This window comes from Tursiops truncatus, chromosome 10, assembly GCF_011762595.2.
Source record: "Tursiops truncatus isolate mTurTru1 chromosome 10, mTurTru1.mat.Y, whole genome shotgun sequence".
In the NCBI taxonomy this organism is placed as follows: Eukaryota; Metazoa; Chordata; class Mammalia; order Artiodactyla; family Delphinidae; genus Tursiops; species Tursiops truncatus.
Window position 1 is genome coordinate 29507607 of NC_047043.1, and position 24372 is coordinate 29531978.

Genomic DNA, 24372 nt, shown 5'->3' on the forward strand with positions numbered 1-24372 from the left:
CACTGCAGTAAAGAGTCCCAGGTCCCAGCCTGTCTCACTGCCTTGCCTTCACTTACCCTCAGTGACACGCAAGAATAAACATCTAGGGTCAGCTGGGGGTCAGCTAAGAGGCTCTGCTAATCAGGCTGGGCTAACTCATGTGTCTGGGAGTGACTGTTGGCTGATCTAGACTGGCCTCAGCTGGGACAACTGGGATGATCTGACTCTGCTCCTCAGTGTCTCCTCCTCCAACAGGTTAGCTTGAGCATGTTTCCATGGCAATGAGAGGCACAAGAGAGCAAGAGGAAACATGCAAGGCCTCTTGGGATCCAGGTTTGGAGCCAAGGCACATCACTTCCACTTTATCCTGTTGGCCAAAACAAGTTCATGACAAAGCCCAGATGTAGCCTTGGAGGTCAATGCAAAGTTATATGGCAAAGGCATGGCTACAGGAAGGATGAAGAATTAGGATCATTTTGACAGTCTTCCCCATCCCCCTCCATGGGCCATGGGCCCTCAGACCTAGGGGTTAAAAGTGGAACTAAGTGGCTAAAAAGTATTCTCTAGGCAGTAGTGTTCATCACATTCACACTCATCCACAGGTCTGCTCATAGAAAAGTACATCCAAGCAGCACAATCACTTTATTTCCTAGAGCTCATTTGGGGAGTTAAATGTTTTTCCAGGAAGTAGAGAGAGAATGTCAGAATTTATGAGGGGTGGAAGAGCCAGGACGACAAAAGCGGCATCAGGGTGAGAAGGGGAAATACAAATCCTTTAGCTGCAGAAATGGCCCTTCACCTAAACTTGGAACTGATGGAAAACTAAAGCTGTTTCAGAGCTGCCTTTCTGCACAGAGCAGCTATTGTGCAGTGGGTGGTACAGATTTAGCTAACCCTACAAAATCCATTTCCCTGGACACATCCTGCAAGGTTTCTGTGGCCCCTGGTGGTAAAACACCAACATGGAGCTCATTCGTCAAAGAGCGCTGTCGTTTGGCTCCATTGCTCCTAGGGGCACACACTGGAGGAGAGAACTTCTCCTCGGAAGCCTTGGGCTTGTCTGCTCATGACCTTGTAAGTCTCAGCAAGGAGAGAGAAAAACATGGGAGAAATGAAACTGGCCAAAGGAAACGGCCAATTGTACAGACACGGTGCTTTCAGGAGAACGTGACAAGGACCTTCTTTACCCCCAGGGAGGAGGACAAGAATGTAGTCAGCGTAAGGCTTGCACTAGGATGAAGTGGACTGGGTTGCAAGAGGCCTGAGTTCTACTTTAGATAAGTGAGTACCCCTCTCTGGGTCTCAGTTTCCCCAAACAAGCAGATGAAGCAAGGCGGGACTGAGGTCCCTTCTAGCCCTTGGAGTCTGTGTTTGGGGAAAACCTGGAGGCCATCACTTCAAGGGATGTGTACGGTACCACGCATGTGTCCCCCCCAGAGGGGAGAAGATGGTAGGTAAGCTGGACATTGGCATGACTGGAGAAGAGTAAGAGGCCCCAGCCCAGGAGAGCAGACCCCTTACGGTAAGACCTCAGGAGGGCAGAAGGGGCTGTGTGGTGTGTCCCCCAGGTGGGGACATCAAAGAGAGGGGGCGGTTCAGAAAACAAACTTTGCTTTAGAACTCCAGAGGAACCGAGACGGAATTCTCTCTGCATACGTGTGGGCAGCATTCACAGCAGACAGCCTCAGCTCCCAGATCCAAAAGGGTGACCACATCCTACAGGGATAGCCAGATGGCGTTTCTGAACCAGATGTACAGTTCTAAGAGGAGAGCAGATTATTATATTTAGTAATTCAATGTCGGGGCTCAGAGCCCTTGAATGAATTAGATCTAAACATCCAGTCATTGACCAAACATGACCTGATCACCCACTATGTGCCAGTGACACACGGGGCATCTTGTTCCCTTTCTGCCTCCATGCCACGGATGATAAACGCCGTCACCTCTCAGCCACAGGTGGAGACCCCGGCCAGGGAGACACCGTGGAGCTGCAGATCAGTCTTGACCGGAAACACAACAGGACGGCCTCTGTTTCCCCAGCCTCCCTTCTAGACCGAATTTCCTGCCCTGAAATGCTGCCGACAGCCAGGCCAAGGAGCCAAAAAAAAAAAAAAAAAAACCCTTTTAAAATGAACGTACTAGGATATGGAGCTGGTGGGAGGAGGGGATGAAAAGAAGGCTCTTGGAAGAACTCCAGCTATTTTATTCCAACTTTTTCATTCCAGTTTGGAGATCTGGGACACATTGATTCACAACTTTATAGTTCTTATTCAGCATTGATTTATGGGTTGACCAATCTGGGCCTAATCTGTTGGAGAAGGATTGGTTTTTCGGTCCAATAATGTTATATTTATGAGCCCATGAAGTGCACCGGGGCTGCAGCCCAGCCTGGAGTCAATAGAACAGAACTTCTAAGATCTCAGAGAGGGGTGTTCACAGACCATTTTCTGCTCCCAGATCATGCTTAAAGCTCCCCTGTACATTAAAGGCTTCTGGTGTCATCTCATATTTGAACTCCAAACTGCCTGCCCGTAAATCTGTAATGACCGTGAACGGCTCCGACAGTTGGGAACGTTCCTGGTTCCGTTTGCCTGTCACTCTCCTCCCCCGCGCCAACCCCGCCCCCCAGGTCTCTCTCTGATTGTGGAAGTTACTAGCCCGAGCCTGGAGCTGCAGACACCGCTGGGTGCTGGCTGGAGACCTCGCAGCTGCGCGGGCCAGGGCAGGATTTGAATGTGCGCCCGGCCGAGGCCATGCAGAGTTCAACGGGTTATCGTGTGCTTCCGGTTCGACTTGTGGTTATTCTGCTTCAGTAACTATAAAGAAATGAGTGGCCTGGAGAGACAGGAACTCGTGGAGAAGCCTGCCTGCCGTGGTGAAGAGGAAATACAGCTATTCAGAGAGCATGCATTTCTGTGTTCCTCTTTGATGGGAAAGACATTTTTTCCTTGTCACCCTCTGGGCAGTTTTCTGTTCTCAGCCACCACCCGTGGGTCATTCCCAGCCTGGTCATTCTGAGGATGGCTCCGGCAGCAACCCCACAGTGGGTACCAGTAGTCAAAGTCCATGGGCAGCCTTGACCCCCTAATTCACCGTTGGAAGTCTCCAGACAAGGAGGTCATTGCATGGTTTGCCCTTAGAAGAGAAAAATCTAGCAACAGCAAGACACCACTCAGAGAAGGCACCAGCCTCTGAGGGATGAAGAGAGAAGCTGCAAATTCTAAATTTCAGAGTCCAAGCCCTATGAAGATGACCAGATCGACCTATAAAGGGAGTTTTTAGCATCCTGGGAAGATGGTGTACCATCCCTGGATGAGCAGTTAAATGGATTGCCCAGACCAGGAATCAGCAAACTTTTTTTTCTGCACACAGTCAGATAGTAAATATTCTTGGCTTTGTCAGTCACATACGGTCTCTGTCACATATTCTTCTTCTTTTTGCAGGATTTGAAAATGTAAAAATCATTCTCAGTTCCCAAGCTAAACAAGAACAGGTTATGGGCCAGGGTTGCCTGACCCCTGGTTTAGAAAACTAAAAAATGTTGTTTTCATTTAAAAATGCTAACGCGGGGCTTCCCTGGTAGCGCAGTGGTTGAGAGTCCGCCTGCCGATGCAGGGGACGCGGATTCGTGCCCCGGTCCAGGAAGATCCCACATGCCGCAGAGTGGCTGCGTCTGTGAGCCATGGCCGCTGAGCCTGTGCGTCCGGAGCCTGTGCTCCGCAACGGGAGAGGCCACAACAGTGAGAGGCCCGCGTACCGCAAAAAAAAAAAAAAAAAAAAAAAGCTAATGCATCCTCTGTGTGTGTACACGTGTGTGCTGAGTGTAGGTGTGCCCACTCTGTGCTGGAGGAGGTGGACTGACAGCTCATCCAGCAAATGGAAAGGTTCACTCTGGGGAGCCCGGAAGAGTGGCAGTTGAAAGAATATAGGACTCACGAGACATCTGTTCTGCCTGCCACCCCTGAGCAAGTCACTCGACCTTTGTGATGCTTCCTGTACCATCTGCACAGTGACAGGCCAGGTGCCGTCTGAGCTCCCTCCCAAGTGCGACAGTCCATTTGGCCATCTCAAATGCTTCTGGGAACCAAGTGGGATGCAAGAGAAAGGAATGGATAAAATCTGTTAGATCCGTTCACTCCAGCACAAAGCCCAGCTAACTTTGAGGTGACTTAAGGAGACCATCCCCCATCGGAACACCCCGCTTTGGGAGCAGAGCCCCCTGGCACGAGCCCTGCCCGGGGAGACCCTGAAGGAATGCTCTGTCCGGGAGTGCCAGCCTTCCCTGCCATGCTCACCACGGAAAAGAGCCACGCGGCCCGCGCACCACGCCAAGAATCCAGGCTGCTGAATGAGCCATGCCATTGTGGGCAGACACCGAGGCTCCCAGAAAACAAGCAAAGGCGAGGCCTGGAAGCTGCAGCGGAGGCAGGTCGTCATGACCTTCCCTCCCGGGCCAGCACCAGACTGGCCGGCCAACAGGTCTTCATCTCCATCCAGGCGGCCCGGGCGGCCCTCGGGATGCAGGAGGTGGCACCCACGGCTGCCAGACTGGATGCCCGGGGACTGCTCCCTCCGTCAACATTTCTGAGCACCAGCTCCGTGCCTCAATGCTGCCAGGCCCCGTGGGGATGGAGAAAACGGGGGGAAATGCCTGCTCCAGAAGAGATGGCTGGGCCAGAGTCAGTGCCCTCCGGAGAGCACGAGGGCAAGAGACACAACCCTTGGCGCATTTTGGAAGAAGCAGCTGGAGCAGAGAGCCTTGGGTGATGCCGCTGGTGGCCCCTCATCAGAAGCTTTGCACGGTCGTTTTATGGAAATGGTTTGAGCTGCCGGTACCCCCCAGCCAGCCTCATCCATGAAAGCCAAGGTTAGAGTCAGCCTGTTTGCTGCCTGCTGGGGCCCTCGCTCTATAGGAGGCTTAGCAAATGCCCCCTGGGACTTGGGATTCTGGTGCAGGTGCCACAGTGACCTGCAGAAATCCTTGCATTTTTCTGGCTCTCTACACAGCGTTGGTTGTTGGAAGCCAGGTGGCCCGAGGGGGTAAGGAATGAAGGGAAAAAAATACAGTTACGGCCAAGTCCCCTTGTATGCGTAACGTGGCTAATGACATCGACCTTAAAGGACCCGAAGGTTATCAGTATTTCAGAGCCACCGAGGGGGCACAACCTTCCTGGCCTGTCCTCATCCACTCTTTCCTGTGCCTTGTCTCATCCTCCAGTATCTCCTCTGCCTCTCCAGGCCCAGTACGCATGACATCATTGGTACTGTGGCCCGGAGGGTGGGCGGTCCCCTGTTTATTGTTCCGGTTTGCTGACATTTTCTGATTCTTCAGGGACCTGTTACTTCCAGAGAGCAATTCTGCTGTCACCCTGGGGAAGAATCATCAGCCAAAGACAGTTCAACAGTCCTGGGTCCTTGACCTACTTCTGAAAAGAGAACGTCCAGTTTAAGAGGCAGCCCCAGGTGGCGGCACAGCCAGGGCCTTGGAGACAGACAGATCAGGCTCTGTCGGTTACCAGCTATGCGGCCATGAGCAAGTCACATGACCCCCTTTCGCCTCAGTTTCCTGATCAATGAAATGGGCCTTATAGGCGCTAGCTCCCAACTTTGCTTACAGGGATGCTGTGAGAGTTAAACCCAGTCCTGTACATAGCACACAGCACAGGGCCCGACACCTCATAGAGGCCCGATCAGTGTTAGCGCGGACGTCCTTTAGATAAAGGAAGATGACCAAGGGCAAGTCCAGGGTTGGCTTCCTGCTCCCAGAGCGGCAGCACACACCAGTTAGCCTACGATTGTCCAGAGCCTAACAGCCCACCAGGAAGGCTCAGAAACCCAGCCCGTGTGCACCTGGCAGCGAGGCCATCCCCTGGGGACAGTATCTCATTGCCACACTCTGGACTGTTGAGTGGCATCAGATGAGAGAGCCAGGGTGCCTTCTGTGAGGCCTTGGCTGGGCCCATAGGGTCAAGCAAGCGCTCAGCTGCTGGCACAGGCACTGCCCACGTGGTCTCCCTGGTACCTGCTCTTAGGTGCTCCCATGGCCGATCCGTTCCGCTCGCGGATGGAGAGCTGCTGTCTACAGATGCACCACTACTTTGACGCGAGTTCCTGCTGGGACTGTCACCTGCTTATTTGTTGTCAGCTGCATTCCTGCTCTTCTTTGCTTTGTCCTGTGTCATAAGGGCTGAAGCCCCACAAACTGCACCTCCCAGACTCCCTCCAATGAGCCCCCAGCTAGGTTCTGGGAAGAGAAGGCGCTGACAGGGAAGGCGGGAGGCGGGGAGAAGCAACTCTCTCCCTTCCTCCCCCGTGGCCCCCAGTGGCGGGTGTCAGGCAGTAGCGACAGCACTAGTGACAGCCGAGGATGACGGTGGCAGGGGCTGCAGCCTGGCAGGGTCGCTCCTGGGTTCCTGCTGAAGCAGCTCAGCTCTACCGCCTGGACCTTGGCATCACACTGGTCCTGAGTCCCCTTGGCATCTCCAGCCCAGGGCTGGTAGCGCTTTCCTGCAGTCACTCCTCTTGGGGTACCCACCTTCCCCTCCACACTCCTCCAGCCTTCCAACACCCTTGCTCCCAGTTCCTGAATGAGTCCCCTCTGTGTGCAGAACCCAGATGGCCTCTGTTTCCTGACCAGACCCAGACTAACTCACTGTTCAAGTGACCATCCAAGAGTCACATCTTCAGGGTGGTAGCACACCTCTGTCTGGCCCCCCACGCGCCGACTTTAAAGTTCAACCTTCAGAAGGCAGACTTGTTTCCTTTTCCCCCTTTTTCCAGTGTCCTGGATGGAACCAGCCCAAGGTCCCCATGTTCCTCCTGCCGTCCACTCATTTCCCCTTTTGGAACCTTGATGAAGACACAGCAACAGCCTAAAGCAAGAAGTAAGTCAGAAAGAGAAAGACAAATACCGGATGCGAACACATATATATGGAATTTAAGAAAAAAAAATGTCATGAAGAACCTAGGGGTAAGACAGAAATAAAGACACAGACCTACTAGAGAACGGACTTGAGGATATGGGGAGGGGGAAGGGTTAGCTGTGACAGGGCGAGAGAGAGGCATGGACATATATACACTACCAAACATAAGGTAGATAGCTAGTGGGAAGCAGCCGCATAGCACAGGGAGATCAGCTCGATGCTTTGTGACCACCTGGAGGGGTGGGATAGGGAGGGTGGGAGGGAGGGAGACGCAAGAGGAAAGAGATATGGGAACATATGTATATGTATAACTGATTCACTTTGTTATAAAGCAGAAACTAACACACCATTGTAAAGCAATTATACTCCAATAAAGATGTTAAATAATAATAATAATAACATCTAAAAAAAGAAAAAGAAGTAGGAACGTATGCCTTTGACTCCACAATTACACCTCCAGGAATTTACATGAACAACATAGTCACAGAAGAGACAAAACATGTATCCCCAGACACGGTCATTACAGGACTGCTTACGATTGTGAAAAATCTGGAAGCACAAATAGAAAATGGGCTAAGTAAATCTTGCTTCGTATATAACGTCTACTTTTTTAAATAGAAAGATTTTCATCATCTATTATCAAGTTAACAAACAAAACAGGCTACAGAGCAGCAGACACACTGTCCATCTGTAGAATTGGACACACATGTATGTGTTTCTATTGAAACACAGATGTTTCATATAGTAGTTGCCAGAATACTGACAGCGGTTATCTCTTGGGGGTGGAATTTGGGGTGAGTTTTATATTCTTCTTTGTTCTCCTCTGTGTTGTCTGAATTGTTACAACAATTGACAGGTCCCTTTTACAAAACACTTTGTTTTTTAAAAGGCAGTGTGCTGGGAAGACAGCAGTGAACAAAACAGACAAAAATTTCTTCCCTCACGGGAAGCTGACATTCTAAGAACAAAAAATAAAGTAAGACATATATCTGGGTAAGGTGGATATTGGTGCGAGGCAAAAAAGGAGAAAAAGAAATGTATCTAGGGAGAGGAGGCTGATGGTTAGGGAGCGGATTACAACTCTTAAAAGGATAGTGATGCTTGAGCCAAGACCTGAAGGAGGTGAGGGAGCAAGCCATGTGATATATCTGGGAAAGAGTGGTCCAGGCTGAAGAAATAGGCAGTGCAAAGGCCCTGAGGTAGGAGTGTGCCTGGTACACGGGAGAAGCAGCAAGGAGGCGTGGGTGACCAGAGTGCAGGAGAGTCATAAGAGATGAGGTCAGGCAGGTAACAGGAGACCAGATTATGTAAAACTTTGGCTCTTACTCTGAGTGAGATGAAAGCCACTGAGAGTCTTGTGCAGAAGAATAATCTAGTCAGAAATATTTTTAAAAGACCACCCTGGCTGCTCTGTGAGAATGGAGAGGGAGCAGGGAGCCCATTTAGGAGCCAATTGCAATAACTCAGGTGAGAAAGGATAGAGTGGTTTGGACCAGGTAATAACAATGGAGGTGGTGAGAAGTGGCTGGATCATGGAACTCTCTAGAAGGTAGAACCAATGTGATGTGCTTTTGGATTGGATATAGGCATGAGAGACAGGGAAGAGTTAAGAATTACTTCAAAGTTAGAGTGAAAGAGTCCTTAAATCACTGCCCCACCGAGTGGACAATCCCTTCTGCTGAAGCACCCATCCAGTCTCTGCTTGGTGCCCTCCTAAAACAGGCCCCTCACTACCTCACACAGTTGAGTCCGGTAACTGCTGGTAAATCCTTCCTTGGCTGAAGCCTGCGATCCTCCGCCATAGGTCTTATGCTTGCCTTCAGCTTGCCACCTTGAACCATCGTGTGCTTGTCTCATGATATGCCCACCCGAACGACACCCTACGCCTTGGGAAAAACAGGTATCAGGACAGGTACCGGAGGGAAGTTTCAATCGAGAATCTACAAAACTAGGGAATTCCCTGGTGGTCCAGTGGTTAGGACTCCACCCTTTCACTGCCAAGGGCCTTGTTTCAATCCCTGGTTGGGGAATTAAGATCGTTCAAGCCACGCGGAAAAAAAAAAAAAAAAAAAAAAAAAAATCTACAAAACTAGATTTCCTTTTTTGTGTCCAGCACCTTCCAACTGATATTTTGTTTGAACTCAATTCCATCCCACCCCAGAAACTGTCAAATTTACCCTGGCTGTACCTTCTGCAAGATGAAGGCCATCCTGACCTTCTAACCTCCTTCAGCCTCAGCTTCAAAAACCCTAAAGCAGGCCCAGTCTCTGAGGCCCCACTCATCCAGGACGGGAGCTCAGACTTTCCTCTGGTCTGCCCAGATGGAATCAGTGTTATGTCGGTTCCTTCCTCTGATAGCCTCGATCTCAATCTCATACATAGAAGTATAAATATATAAATAGATATGGGGATTCTGATCAAATGATTCAGTCCCTATATCTAAATTCAGGATTCATATGCCAGCCCCTCTTGTTTCCTGAAAGATTCAGTTTTTTGTTGCTGTTTTTAATCTCACACAAAAGAAGTCAGTTAAAATTAAAACAGAAGACTGTTCAAATGAGTAAAAACCAGAAGCTGATGCCCTCAGGTGTGGCACTGGCATTCCAGTTTAGCTGTTTCTTCCGCTAAAGAGCAGAACAAAGCCTGGTCCCTTTGGGCCATAGATTCTCTTCCTGAAAAAGCAAAGGGGTTAGTCCCTCAGAGCCGGAAGGCAACTCAGACCTGAGTGTGTGATTCTCACTCCACCTGGCGCCTCCTGACTTAGGACCCAGGAGAGAGGAAGTAAAAATGCCCGCTGACCATAAAAAGGCATTTGGACTGCACTTCCGGGAGTGCAAAGCCGCCATCGCGTCCATGTCTGATTCTGATAGGCAGATGCCATCATTCCCGTTTGACACAGATCAGGAGACCGAGGCTCAGAGGGATTAAATAACTCTGCCAAAGACAAACCTCAAGGAGCCTGGCCTCCTGTGACTGCCATTCTCACCACTCCCTGCTGCTTCAAACTGTTTACATGCTGGGATTAATAATCCCTCTCCTTGTGGGACACTGAGCTGGGAACCCCTGGAGGGCAGGGCCTTTATTCTATTCATCTTTGTGTCCCCCAGGGCATCAGCATTGTAGGTATCCAATAAATGCTTGCTGGAATTGCTTTGAACTCCACTGAAGCTTTTTTAGAAGTGGGTGGTTAGACTTAATACACCCTGGCTTTAAAAAGAAAAGTCCCCCACACAGCTGCTTTGAAAGTTTAAAGGTTGAGGAAGCCAGGTCTCTGCAGGGGCAAAGGCAAACAGCAGTTTCTGGGGAACAGTGGCAACGCAACCAGCAGGAATCCCAGAGCAGACGACCCCTACTCACTACTGCGCAAAATGTGTCTTGGGCAAGTGGCATCAGCATCCCCTGGCGCTGATTTGAAATGCAGAGTCCCAGGCCCACCCCGGAGCCGCCGAAGCAGAACCTGCATCATAAGCTCTCCGTGCCAAAGTCTGAGAAGCTCTGGGGGGGTGGCAGAAACTGCAGAAACCAGGCAGCTCACCAGCTGTGCGCCCTGCAAATGCTCGGGGTGGGGTTTTACTCTGTGCAATGTGGTTTCCAACGCTTGGTTTGTTTCTGGAAAAAGAGCAGTAGGTTTGCTTCTGGCAAATGAGCACACTTGATTAAAATTCTAATTCAATCAGGAAGGCGAGAGAAGGGCCCTCTTCCTTATGGGAAGTCAGATCCTGGAGGGCATAGGTTCCTCCAGATTTCTGAAATTCCATCTAGGTCTCCACCAGGGGACACTGGCAAAGTCTGGAGACGTGTTTGTCACAACTGGGAAGGATGGTGTTACCGGCATCTAGGAGGAAAGGCCAGGGGTGCTGGCTTCCACCCCGTTGGCCAGTGAATCGGTTTCTGCTCCAATCCAGAGAAAAAGGGTGGATTTACCAAATTTAGGGAGGTCTGGGAGCTTTCGAAAAGAACCATGCCAACCTTCAAAAGCTTATCTTTCACAAGCACGAGAAAAGTTGAAATAAGACTCAAGGAGTAAAGGAAGGCTGGGATAGGTAACTGAGAACAGAAAGAGCAGGGGAAGGAAGAAATGTGGCACCGAAAGGCCAACACCCAGAAAGTACATATAAAAATCTTGTTTATTACACAAAATACTTTCTTATTCGTAAGAAAGACTTAAATACTCCCCTTCTCCAAATACATCAGGTTTTTCTCACTTCTCTGTTTTCCAAACCTCTTGAAATGTGGTTATAATGGGAAAAAATAAACTTCTTTTCCCAAAACTATTTTTTAAAGAAATGTGTAAAAGTCACCAGAGATCAGATACCACATCAACAACTCAAGAAAGGAACACCGGAGCTGCCCTTGAACGACTGATTTTGTAACATGCTTCACACTTGCCTTCCCTCCTCCACAGGACTCAGAAGTCACCAATGTAGGTCGGGAAAGGATGGTTCCCTGAGCATCTTGCCCAGGGTCCCACCGCAATCTTCGGGCACTTGTCCTGCCAGGAGCTCAAGGCCTTCTCCAAAACAAGAGAAGGACACCTGAAGGGCCAGGGGAGCTCCCAGGAGTGGGGCAGGCGGGAGAGAGCTGAGCACGAGCCTGGCACGGCAGAGAGTGTGAAAAGCACCATCATTTCAGATTGAAATGCGAGGGGAGGTCCATTCCTTCCCATAAGTAGGTTGAGCAGAGCAATTCCGTCCTCTGCTGGGTTTGCCAGGCTCAGGGGTGACACAGGCAGGGATGCCTGGTGCATTCAGGATCCCTTTACTGCGCGGCTCGGATACACAGTCCGGGGGCAGCTCCATCAGTTGCCATCCCGGGCATCCGGCTGCGGCTGCGGCTGCGGCCCCAGGGACGAGGCCAGTTTCGTGAGGGCCCTCGCTATGACGTCCAGGTGGCCATTCATCGTCCTTAACTCCACCAGGATGTCCCCGACGCTGGCTTCCAAGGTCGCGGCGGCGGCGGCGGCGGCGGGCCGGGCGCAGGGCGGCGGGGAAGCGCCCGGGTCCTCCGCGCCCTCCTCCCTGCCTGCTGCGCCCGGGCGCGGGGCGCAGGTAGCCGGCCGATCACGCTCATCCCCGCGGACGCCGGGAGGGGTGGTCGAGGGGCAGCCGGGCAGCCAGTCGACGAGGCGCGGAGCTCCCTCCGGGGAGGAGGCGACCACCGAGTAGAGGCCGGCGCGCCGGGGGGCGCCCGAGCCCGAGGCGGGAGGCGCAGGGGCGGCGGGGAGCGGCGGCAGCAGCGGGGGCAGCACCGAGGGCCCCGGGGAGAACGCCTGGGGCTCGCAGGACGACGAGGGAGAAGGAAGCGCGGTGGTGGAGGGGCCTGGGTCCTCGGAGGAGAGGAACAAGGTGGTCGAAGACTGGGAGTCCAAGGTGCTGGGCTCTGAATCTGTCAAGGAGGAAACGAGAAAGGGTCACTCGGGCATTTATTGAGCGCCAGTTGTATGTCCGGCTCCATGCTAGGTATAAAGGAACTGAGTTAGAAGGTGGAAACTTATTTCCTACCCCTAGATCCGATAAGGAAGAGCGGGTCTCAGGAGCACGGGAATCCCTAGGCAGGGGAGACCATGGAGTCCAGCAAGGCATCCTGGTGGGTAAGGCTCTCTCCTGAGGTCTAGAGAGGGGCACTGCTGGGAAGACAGCGAGGGAGTTCCAGGCAGGGGCGGAAGTTGCAGCCTGTTCGCAGGCAGTCTTGCCAAGGACAGTAGGTCAAGGCTGTGAAAGGAGGACCCCTCCACCCCTCTCAGAAGCAGAAGTGTGTTAAGCAGAGGGCTCCCTCCACTGTCCCAGCAAAGCCAAGCTCTCAGGAGGAAGTTGAAAGAGTTTGGGGCCAGGAGCCAGATCTCAGCGCTCTGCCAGAAAAGGCCATGGAACCTCGGGCCAGACCCTTCCCCCCTTGAGGACTTGGTTTCCTATCCCAGTGACCCCTGGGTCCCAACCAGGACTGATCAACCTGCCTTCAAAAGTCTTCAGCTTGGGGCTTCCCTGGTGGCGCAGTGGTTGAGAGTCCGCCTGCCGATGCAGGGGACGCGGGTTCGTGCCCCGGTCCGGGAAGATCCCACATACCGCGGAGCGGCTGGGCCCGCGAGCCATGGCCACTGGGCCTGCGCGTCCGGAGCCTGTGCTCCGCAGCGGGAGAGGCCACAACAGTGAGAGGCCCGCGTACCGCAAAAAAAAAAAAAGTCTTCAGCTTGAAGCACGGGTCTAAGTTCACAGGGGGCTGCACTCAAAGACTCTATAAGCCTCCTGCTGTGAGTTCTCCCCTAATCCCCTGAGTCCCCACGTAGAAAGTGGGCAGCAGCTCTTTGCAACTGGGTATGGCAGCAAGGTTTACCAACCTCAGATCAAAGGATTCACCTCAATGCCAATGACCTCAGCTGTTTCGGCCGCCCTGTTCCCGCCTTTGGGTAGATGGCTCGTGCTCACCCTGGAAGCGGTTCTGAGTCTTACTGGAGCCCAGTCTCCGAAGGTTTGCTCCCAGTTCCAGCTGGAGTGTCTACTCTTGGCTCTCCTCACTGGCAGTTTGGGTGCCCACCTTTGTGCCCTGCCCTTGAGGGGTTCCAAGCCTTTCAAAGGCAGAGCTTGCTCTATTACCTCGGCCTGTTATCTTGGGGAGGTGTGGGTGGGAGAATGACATGATGACAGAGCCGCTGAGTAAACACGTTCCCCGTTGCCTGTGAACGTGTGTGCTCTCGCTGCCCCTCATGGGTGAGCTGTTCCGTCATTTGGGAGTTGAGTCTTGCGGAGACTCAGAGCAATCATCTGGCGAGAGTTTGTTCCCTCATCCTGACTTCAACTCAACCACATTCTCACAGTACTCACAGGTCCCAGATGTTCCAATGTCCAGTCGGTATGGTTGTGAATTTGGTCTGATGGGAGCAGAGAAGCAATGGCTCTTCGGGGACCGCAGTTGAGGAGAGCCACCCGTGTGCCCGAAAACTCCTCTGATGGAGATCGCATGGGCACTTTCTGCTATTGGCTTTCACAGAACTGCCTCTCTTCCACCAGAACTTCAGTTCCTCCGGTTTCTGTGAGGCTCTTCTTTTGTTAACCACGCATCTCTGACACTTCTGGGCACATCACCCTCGTGAGTTGAAAAGAATCAAAGAGAAATCCTACAAACTGTTGGCTCTGCTTTTGCTTGAGCACGATGTTAATAAGCTTCACACACAGCAGACAAGAGGCTGTTATATATAATCGAATAGAAGTCTAACAAGGAAAATGAGATAGAGGCAGGTACCCAAAATGTTCTAGCGCAGTGAATTTCCATGTGCAGTCCGTTCCCCTGGGACATTGTTAAAGGGCAGGTTGTGATTTGGCAGGTCAGGACTGGGGCCAGAGACTCGGCATTTCTAGCCAGCTCCCAGGTCATGTGGGTGCTGCTGGTCTGGGGACCACACCTTGCAGAGCAAAGGTGTAGACCAAATATACAAGGTTGGCAATAAAGCTTAGGGTTCACAATCATAGAAACTAGAGTAACCGGGGGTAGAGGAGCGACCTAGAAGCCTCATATGATCATGAAGATAGTAATAGTAATGATTTGATGACCTCGCCTAGCCATCAGAGGAATAAGAGAGGTGGCCTATTCTACTGTTAGTTTGATGGTTTTCCAGCAAAGCCTTGAACAAGTGAGCACTGGCTTAGGGAGGAGTGAAGGGTTCTTAAAGAGGAAAGCCCTTCACTGCTGTTTAAGCTAAAACTTCAAAGATTTCTGCAGTGACCATGCATGAACATGCCTTGCCTTGTCACTGACCTTTAGCAGAAAGTGACTGCTTCTTTCCATGCCTGTAAGTCAAGGTCTTCTGAGTACTTTCTGTTCAATCCTATTGCTGAGTCAGGCTGAATCATTGCTCGGCTGGTAACTATGTACCTTGAACGGCTGACCTTTTCTATCTTTTTTACACCCACTTGGCATTCCCTATCACCACCACTTAAACCCACCTGCCTGGGCCTAGGCTTTCCCTGGGGGACGCCTGTGGAAGAGGTGAAGTGTGCAGCTGGCTACAGGAACCTGCAATTCGTTTGCAAATAAACCCTTCAGATCATCCCCTAAAACCTGCCCCTCTTGCTACCTTCCCCTTCTCAGTAAGTGACCTTCCCTTTGTTTAGCCAAACACCCAGGACAAACCCTTGACCCATCTCTTTCCCTTACTCCCCACATCCAATCTGCCAGCAGTGGTTATAGCCTCTGCCTTCAAAGTATATCCAGCATCTGATCAATTCTCACTGGCTCAGGCAGTGGTCCAGCTACTGGTGGCTGAGCTGAGACCAGAAAACGGGGCTCCTGAGTTCTAGGCCAGTGCTTCCTCTGCCACACCCAAAAGCTTACTGGATTTGAATGAATCATTTAGAACTCTCCCCTGACTCTATTGTGTCTCCCCAGCCCTCCTGGCCACCCTCCACCATTTGCCCAGGAAAATTGTTTGCTGAGTCATAGCCTCTTTTTTATATAAGATAATTTATTACATTACATTTACATTTATTCATTAAGTCATTCAATAAATATTTATTGAGCACCTACAATATGCCCAGCAGAATGCTCCACAGTGTACAGAGCCAGACCTAAATCCTGACCTCACTGTGGAGACAGAAATTAATCAAATAATTGCATAAACAAATGTGTAATTGCAACAGTGCTATAAGCATCTAAAAGAAAAGGGAAGGTTTGACCTAATCAAGGAAGATTCCCTGAGGAAATGCTGTTGGAGTGGAGTAAGGATGAGTAGTTAAGTAGGAAGAGGGGAGAATGTTGATGCATAAGCAAGGGCCTGAGGCAGAAGGGAGTGCTGCAAATATGTGGGACTTCCAGAGAAAGCCAGTTTGCTGGGAGTGGAGAGAGCCAGGGGAAGGAAGTGTGAGGTGAGATGAAGCTCAAAAAGGAGAGCAGGGGCCAGGGGATGGAGTGTGTGATAAACACTGCCAGTATTGCTCAATATCCATTTTCTTCCTCTTTTTCAGCTGGTCCATGACCACTTAGAATAAAGATTACATTTTCTAACCTCTCTTCCAACTAGCTCTAGGCTTGTCACTAAATTCTGGGCAGAAAAATGTCAGTAGAAGTGCTATGTACAATTCTTTGTTCCTGTGCCTGGGTTTTGGTTGCGATGGCAGGTGCTCAAGCAGCCTATTTGGACCATGAGGTAGAAACCACATGCTAAGGATTATAGAGCAGAGAACTGAGTCCCTGTGAATTTTGAAGAACTACTATACAAATTCTAGCTGGCTCAACTGTAGCCTTTTTGTATGAGAAAATCAAATCTTATCTATTCAAACTCCTGTTAAGTTGGGTTTTCTGTCACTCACAGCCAAACCAAATCCTGATAAACATGGCTTTGCTGAATTTATTAAGGGGTTTTGTCATTATTCTATGAACGATGGAAAGCTTTGAAAAAGTTTTAAACATAAGTGTGTGTGTGTGTGTGTGTGTGTGTGTGTGTGTGTGTGTGTGTGATATGATCAGTTTTGTATTTTGAAAAGTTCACCTGGCTGCATTGGGCAAGAAGTGGACAGAATAGAAGCCAGGGACACAAGTTAGGAGGTTGCCATTGCAGGTGAGAAATTACAAAATGACAGTGGCTTTTGCTAGGGTGGTAGCTAGAGATGCAGAGAAGTAGACAGCTTCTAGAGACAGCTGGGACCCAGAAACATTAGGATTCACTATCAGCAGGGATGCAGGAGGTGGGGGAAAAGGCATCAGAGAAATGGGTGCACTCCTGGCTGCTGCTTCAGTGCAAGGTTCCAGAAATTCTGGCCGCAGAAGGGGAACTTTCCCTTTCTTATGCTCTGGAGTCTGGGTGGCCCCTTCCCAGCCCACACCCAGCCATGCAGCATAGCTCAGCTCTGACACACCTCAGCAGAGGCAGCCCGTGGGAACATTTTCCCAGGAGCCTGGAGGGAGGAGAAACAGGGTAGCTTTGGGCAGGGAACCAGAGAAGCAGAAGTCTGTGGGAAAAGGATGAAACCTGTCTGGGGGAGAAGCATCATCTCTCAGCAGTGCAGCCAGGCCCTGGCCTTTGATGGTTCAGACGTGGCTGGGCCACTGCCTGCTTCTTTCAGAACCCCCGGCACACAAAAGGGAGGGTGAGTGTCGGATGAACTAAATCCAATAATATTCACTCCTTTTATTTTCCAGAAACGTCATGAGACACACAGGGCAATCTTCTGGTTTTAAGACCTGGTGAGTCACGCCTACAAATACCTCTGACTCAATGTGATCCCAAGCCCTCACCAGGCATCTCCCAGGAACGTGGCTCAGCAGGAGAGCCGGAGCAGAACAGCCTGGCAGGGGAGAGAAGGGCTGGTGTCTCTGGAAGGGGTGAAAAGGGCCGGCTGCAGTACAGACCATGGGATTCCTGACTTGACACTGACTGCTCCCAGTAACAGCCAACATTGACCGAGTGCTATCCCCAAGCCACATGCTAAATTCTCTCTTCTAATCTTCATGGAAGACCATGGTGTGGATTCTGTTTGTAATCCCATTTTCTTGTGTAGGAAACTGAGGCTCTGTTATGTTAAGTACCCTGCTCACTGTCACAGAGCCAGGATATGAATCCAGGCAGCTAATGCCAAAGGCTATCGTGTGTGAAGGAGGGCACATGCTTTACGGAGTTTGCAGGGATGAGACAAGGGCTGAGAAGGAGAGCTAACATTTGTGGAGGATCTGCTACACTCTAGGCTGATGATTTGTCACCCTGACTGCATATTAAAATCACTTGGGGAACTTTATAAACACTACTGTTGCCCCAGCCAATTAAATCACTGTCTCTGGGGAGGGTGCCCGGGCATCTTATATTTCAAAAGCACCCATTTTATAAGATAACACTGATACACAGCTAGGGTTATTCGACAAAAGCAACTTTCATACGTTTTCTTATTTAATCCCAACAGTGGCCTTCTTCCCATTTTCAAATGGAGAAACTGAGGCTCACAGAATTTGGATAGCTTAGACAAAGCCCACAGCCACCGAGACCTGATCGGTACCTGGCTGACCCCCATGCCATTCATGGCGATTCCATTCTCTCTCATATCTGGGCCTCCTCCATTCTGAAAGCGTGTGAACTTTCTTAATGTAAATTTCTTTTGCAATTTGCGTCTTTTTTGTTCAAGGGTGAGTACTGTTCAGGCCAGCTGTTGGAGAGTAGCAGTGCAGTCTATAGCTACTGAGTAGAATGGGCTGGCCCAGGGGCCTCTGAAACCATGGCTACGGCTTCATCCAGGCTCTGCTACAGCCAATGGACCAGGACATCTGAAGAGATGCCCAGTAGCCCTGGCCAGGATGTGCCTGCGGACTCTCCCAGAACATCGCCCATTCACTGGAGTCCCTGCCTCTGAGGAGCCACTCTCTGAAGATCAGAAGGCCCAGCCCTGGGGAAATCCTTAGTCTCTGTTTCCAGAAGCATTAGTGACTTCCCAAGGATGACATGGGAAAAGTCATCACCCTTTTACTTCCGTGTGAATTAGCCGAGCCTCTAATTTCCTAGTGGCTGAGGGCTGCACTAATGAGAAGGGGTGTTCATCATCAATCAACTTAGTAAAAAAGCAGCTGGGAAGGCAGAAGGGCAGCCAGAGACTGATTTGAGCAGCCAAAAGACTCTCCGGCACAAAGAGTACTTTTTTTTTTTTTTTGCGGTACGCGGGCCTCTCACTGCTGTGGCCTCTCCCGCGGCGGAGCACAGGCTCCGGACGCGCAGGCCCAGCGGCCACCGCTGACGGGCCCAGCCATTCCGCGGCACGTGGGATCCTCCCGGACCGGGGCACGAACCCGCGTCCCCTGCATCGGCAGGCGGACTCTCAACCACTGCGCCACCAAGGAAGCCCAAAGAGTACTTTTTAAAGAGGGGAGAGAAAGAAGTGACAGCAGGGGTCTATCCACCCATGCTCACGGCAGGATTATTCACATTGGCCAAAAGGTGGAGGCAGCACATGTGGCCATGGATGGTTGGATGAACAAAATGTGATATTGATATAATGGAACATTACGCAACCTCAAAAAGGAAGGAAATTGTGATACTTGCTACATGGATAATGCTTCACATTATGCTAAGTGAGGCAAGCCGGTCACAAAAGCAGATACACAGCATATTATATGATTTCTCTTGGGGGAGGTTCCTGGGGCAGTCAGAGTCATAGAGGCAGAGAGGAGCATGGGGGTTGCCAGGGCTGAGGGGAGGGCGAGCGGAAAGGTAGTGTTTACTGTGCAGACTTCCAGCTGGGGAAGATGAGGACATTCCAGGAGACGGATGATGGTGAGGGTTACCCAATAATGGGAAGGTACTTAATGCCACAGAACTGTACACTTAAAACCGGGTAAAATAGTGAATGTACACTGTATATATTTTACCACAATAAAAAAAAAAAAACAGCTGGGGGAGGTGTGAAGGTAATTCGCAATTTTATCCATACACTTGAAGGAAGGTCTATGTACGAACTTTCTGGGACGGTTTGTAAAACAGGAATAAGAAAAACTGATAAAATAAATTACTGTTGAGAACATTATAGATCAGATGTAAACACCCCGAAGACTCCCCTAAGAATGAGGACCCTTTACCCAGATCTGGACCTAAACATTACTGCATCATTAAAGACTGTTCCATTTGCAGTCAGCAGGGTGAAAAGTTCTAAAATAGTTTTGCTGAGACTGTGGACATAGGTTAGAAGAAAGGAAAGTCTGGAGTCTGACACTTTTAGATCCACTTTTAGACTCATTCTACTTTTGGAAGCAAAGTGATGTCAACCCTCCAAGCATTTTGCAGCCAAGCTGCTGGCTCCTCAGGGTCCCCCTTTCTCACTAGCACCACCGGCCACCGAGAAAAAGTGGGGATTGTTTCAGTTCAAGAGCCTCAGGTCCTCAGCCTGGCCCCTAGCTGCCCCACCCCTTCCTCGTTCACCCTGCCCCAACTATTTCTTGAAGGTATCAGATTCATTTCGACCTCAGGGCCTTTGCACTTGCTGCTCTGCCTGGCATGCTTCCCCACTCGAACATCCCCATGGCTCTGTCTGTTACCGCCTTCAGCCTTTGCTCAAGGTCACCTTCTCCAGCGGTCTTTTCTGGACACCCTAGTTGAAAGGACTACCCTCATTCCCCCACATCAGTTTTCTGTACCCCTCGTCCTGCCCAAAAGATGCTGTCACTGTCCCACTCATACCCTGGGGCTTATTCCAGGTGGAGGGAGTTATATGAGGCTTGGGAATTGTGGCCTGAAAGACAATTTGAAAGAGCTGAAGCGTAGGGTGCCCAGGGCTGGGAGACTTGCATGAAATGACTCACTAGGTAACAAGGACAGAGAGCTGAGCGGCTGGTCTGCTAAGGTAAGGAATTTGAGCTTGAGCAGGCGGAAGGGAGCCACTGAAGGATGGTAGGCAGGAGAGCGATAGATTTGATTTGCATTTTTAAGCGATTACTCTGGCAGCCGGCCTTGTGGAGGCTGAACACAGGGGGTGAGGCTGGAGGCAGGAAGACCAAATGTAAAAGGAACCTCTTGGCTGTTCAAGGAGCTCAAATGATATTACACCAGAAAGAGACACAAGCGTGAAGTCCAGCCAACCAGTATTAGAAGCAAATTTTTTTTTCTAGGAATGGATTGAATTTCAGCAAAAAGAGACTTTCCTGCCACCCTTTATGGACAATACAGTGAGGGCTGCCTTCTGCCCTGGTTCAAGTTGTCCACCCTGGGCCTTTCATGCATCAATATTCAATAAAAGCGAGCGTGGGTTTTATGGGATTGTTTGTTAAGCGCAGAGCCAAGCTTTTCTACTCAGACAGAACGGCTCTGCCAACGTCTAAATTGGCCGTTTTTTGCATATAGGGTGTGAGGGCTATCTCTCTGTGTCTTTACGAGCACACCCACTTGGAAGGAGACATATGTGACTATATATAATATCTTTATGTGATTTTTTGAAGAGATGTTTATACAACCTGTATATTCCTTGGCATGAATATGTTTGTAGCATGCAGAAAGGGAGAGACAGAATGCAAAAGCGATTCCCACACCATAACCGACTTTGGCTCACGAAGAAAAATGCAAAATAGATTATGTTCCCTAGCAATGCCTCCAGGGTTGAAAGATTTCCAAATCCACCCATTTAATCCTTCCTCCTGGAAGGGCACTCACCTTTGAACTTTATTTTTTAAAACTATCATTTAAAAAAATAACAATCGCACAGCCCAGACCAGGCCCTACTGCAGCCCAGGCTCCCCGCCCCTATCCCATACCCCAACAAGAGAGCTAAGCAAAGGGGCCATCTTGCTTGCAAAAACAACAAACAAAAAAAAACCCCGCGGGCTGCTTGATGAATTTGATGGAAAGAGCCAGGCTGTAAAAGACGGCATTTTGGCTTTAACAAGGCCAGGAGCCCGGAGCGAGCGCCGCCAGCTGGGTAGTCTGAACCAACCCAAGAATATTAGAACCTGGGGTCACCCGGAGCTGGGACGCCACCAGGAATGCGGGCAGGAGAGACGGTCTGGCGGGGCGGCGTGGGGGGGGCGGGCGGCGCTGGGGATCACTGGGGCCCCGCGCTGCCAGCTCCTTGACGCAAGTCAACAGGCGGACGGAGAGGGCAGGACAGCTGTGCGGGAGCAGCGCTGTGCCCGCAGCGCGGGGCTCGCCTGGGCCCTCTTCACACGACCAGGCTCCAGGACCCCTGGGGTAAGGCAGGTGGACACACACGCGTGTCCACTCACCAGCTCAGCAGGTACAGCACCTCAAGGAGGAAGCCTCCTTGGCTTGTTCCGACGCCTCCTTGCCACGCTGTTGACCTACAGGAAGTAAGGAAGCAGTGGAGCGTCCCACCTGCAGAGGAGGGAGGGGCGATGGTCCCATTTCCCAAAGCCATAAGCAGCGAGGTTCTCAACAAGGGTGTTCCCTGAGTCAATGGCAGAGCAGAGGAAAGGGACCCTTCGCTGTCCTCTGGACCTAAGTGGCAATGTCCAGCTCTGGACACGCTTGGTAAACATCTATTAAGCGGATTACCCTGTTTTTCTCAGCATTCCATGCAGCCCTGGGAGCAGAGCCTCGCTCTTAATGTCTGACGCCTCTGGTGTCTGTCACCTATTTCCACAGTTCCCCCACCCCACCCCCTGCACATAGGAGCAAATGACCCCAAGAAATGGCCCTGTGAGTTCTCTCACTGCCCCATCCGGACACTTTTAATACTTGATCCTTTCTCTTGAGAATTCCCTGGAGATTAGATCACCCAGCCGTGTCACTGTGTCTCTCTTTAGGAAAGCTTTTCTAATTTAGGTCCGAGCTTTCCCTTTCCTTCATTCCATGCCATCCCTCCTAATGATAACCCCTTGTGCCAGGCTCAATTACACACAAAGCTCAAATGAGCAGCCCCAACTCTAAACTTGGCCCTGTCCATTAGAAGGGGAGGTCTTGGGCATCTTACTCTACCCAGAAAGAAAGATGCTGTTCCCCAAGGGGAAACAAAGCCAAGGATGGGGGGATGGAATCTCCTGCAAAAGTCAAGAATGAAGAAACAGGGAATTCCCTGGTGGCGCAGTGGTTAAGAATCCACCTGCCAATGCAGGGGACGTGGGTTCGAGCCCTGGTCCGGGAAGATCCCACATAATGCGAAGCAACTAAGCCTGTGCGCCACAACTATGGAGCCTGTGTTCTAGACCCCGTGAGCCACAACTACTGAGCCCGCGTGCCGCAACTACTGAAGCCCACATGCCTAGAGCCCGTGCTCCGCAACAAGAGAAGCCACCACAATGAGAAACCTGCACACCGCAGTGAAGAGTAACCCCCGCTCACTGCAACTAGAGAAAGCCCATGCGCAGCAACGAAAACCCAATGCAGCCATAAATAAATAAATAAATAAATAAATAAATAAATAAATAAATTTCTTTTTTTAAAAAAAGAAGAAACAGACCAGCTCTGGCCCCCCCCAGGGCACTGGGGCTGAAGGCTGATGCTGCATCTTCAGCCAGGCCTGTTAGGACCCTGCCCTGCCCCAGGCATGCAAGAGCAACAGTAGTGCTTTGATTTTTCCCGTTCTAAAAACGTCCTCCAGCCTGACCCTACCTACGCTTTCACTACAGGGTCAGCAGAGGGTGAAGTGAGAGCATTCTCTCGGAATTTCCTGACTTCTGTGAATTTTTCTCAAGATCTGGCCATGAGTCAATGTGAGGCACTGTGACACATGGTGTGCCTTGCAGTGGCTCCCCTCCCTTCTGGAACACCGTGCAAAGCATCTCCCAGCTGAGAAACTGAGGACGAAAATCCATAAGGCCCCCCCACCTTCCCCCCAACTCTCCTTCCATATTGTCTCCAAATGAGAGGAGATATGGAACCATATTTTATCAGGATATTAATATTCTCTAGAAGTACGGAAAGATCTGTATTGATGCAGTTGACTTCCTTTGCAGAATTAAGCTCTCTTGTATGATGTTTGTTGGTCTTTACGTTTCGGGTATTTAGAGAATGGGGCAGGGGGGCGGATGAGAACAGCCGTGGAGGAGAGAAGAGATTGCTCAGATTAACAAAGTCCTGGCAAGATCCTAGAACATCCCCTGAAAGGTCCAGGTGAACCGGACTAGGTAGGCAGGTGGATTTATCGGCTCAACTTTATTGATGTTGACAACCAATCTGAAATAGCCAAACAAAGTAGATTAATTATAATTTTGTATTATATTATCTGAATTATCTGACTGCCAGGACTGGATATCACTTGCCAGTGGAGACCAGCTACAACCAGTATCTGCTAGTGATGGTTTATAATTCCCCCCCAGAGTTTGGGGGGGAAGTGCTCAGATCAATGACATCTTTCAAAAGATGCTGGAATTAAAATGAAGGGAATACTACACAGCCATAAAAAAGAATGAAATTTTGCCATCTGCAGCAACATGGATGGAGTTGGAGCGTATTATGCTGAGTGAAATAAGTCTGACAGAGAAAGACAAATACTCTGTGATATCACTTCTATGTGGAATCTAAACAATAATACAAATGAGTGTATGTGCAAAATAGAAACAGACTCACAGATATAGTGAACAAACTAGTGGTTATCAAAAGGGAAAGAAAAGGGGGAAGGACAAATTAGGATTAGGGGAATAAGGGATAACAAACTACTATGGATAAGGCAGATAAACAAGGATATATTGTATATCACAGGAAATTACAGCTGTTATCTTGTAATAACTTTTTTTTTTTGCGGTACGCGGGTCTCTCACTGTTGTGGCCTCTCCCGTTGCAGAGGCTCCGGACACGCAGGCTCAGCGGCCATGGCTCACGGGCCCAGCCACTCCGCGGCACGTGGGGTCTTCCCAGACCGGGGCACGAACCCGCGTCCCCTGCATCGGCAGGCGGACTCCCAACCACTGCGCCACCAGGGAAGCCCCTGTAATAACTTTTAATGGAGTATAATCTATGAAAATACTGAATGACTATGCTGTACACCTGAAACTAATGTAATATTGTAAATCAACTACACTTCAATTAATTAATATGAATGGAGTGTTAAAACGAGATTGC

The 24372-nt window shown here is 50.4% G+C and overlaps 1 protein-coding gene across 3 annotated transcripts in view; it reads right to left on the reverse strand.

Moving 5' to 3' along the window:
• Positions 1-11030: 11030 nt before the first annotated feature.
• RUNX2 (RUNX family transcription factor 2) overlaps positions 11031-24372 on the reverse strand; it is a 314495-nt gene continuing 301153 nt past the window's right edge. Inside the window, exon 7 of one of the 3 annotated variants that reach the window (XM_033864134.2) lies at positions 11031-12287. In XM_033864134.2, coding sequence (XP_033720025.2) covers positions 11701-12287 — 587 coding nt within the window. In that variant the 3' untranslated portion in view covers positions 11031-11700. The remainder of the gene's footprint in view (positions 12288-24372) is intronic. The other 2 variants (XM_073810667.1, XM_033864132.2) reach the window with 2 other exon arrangements.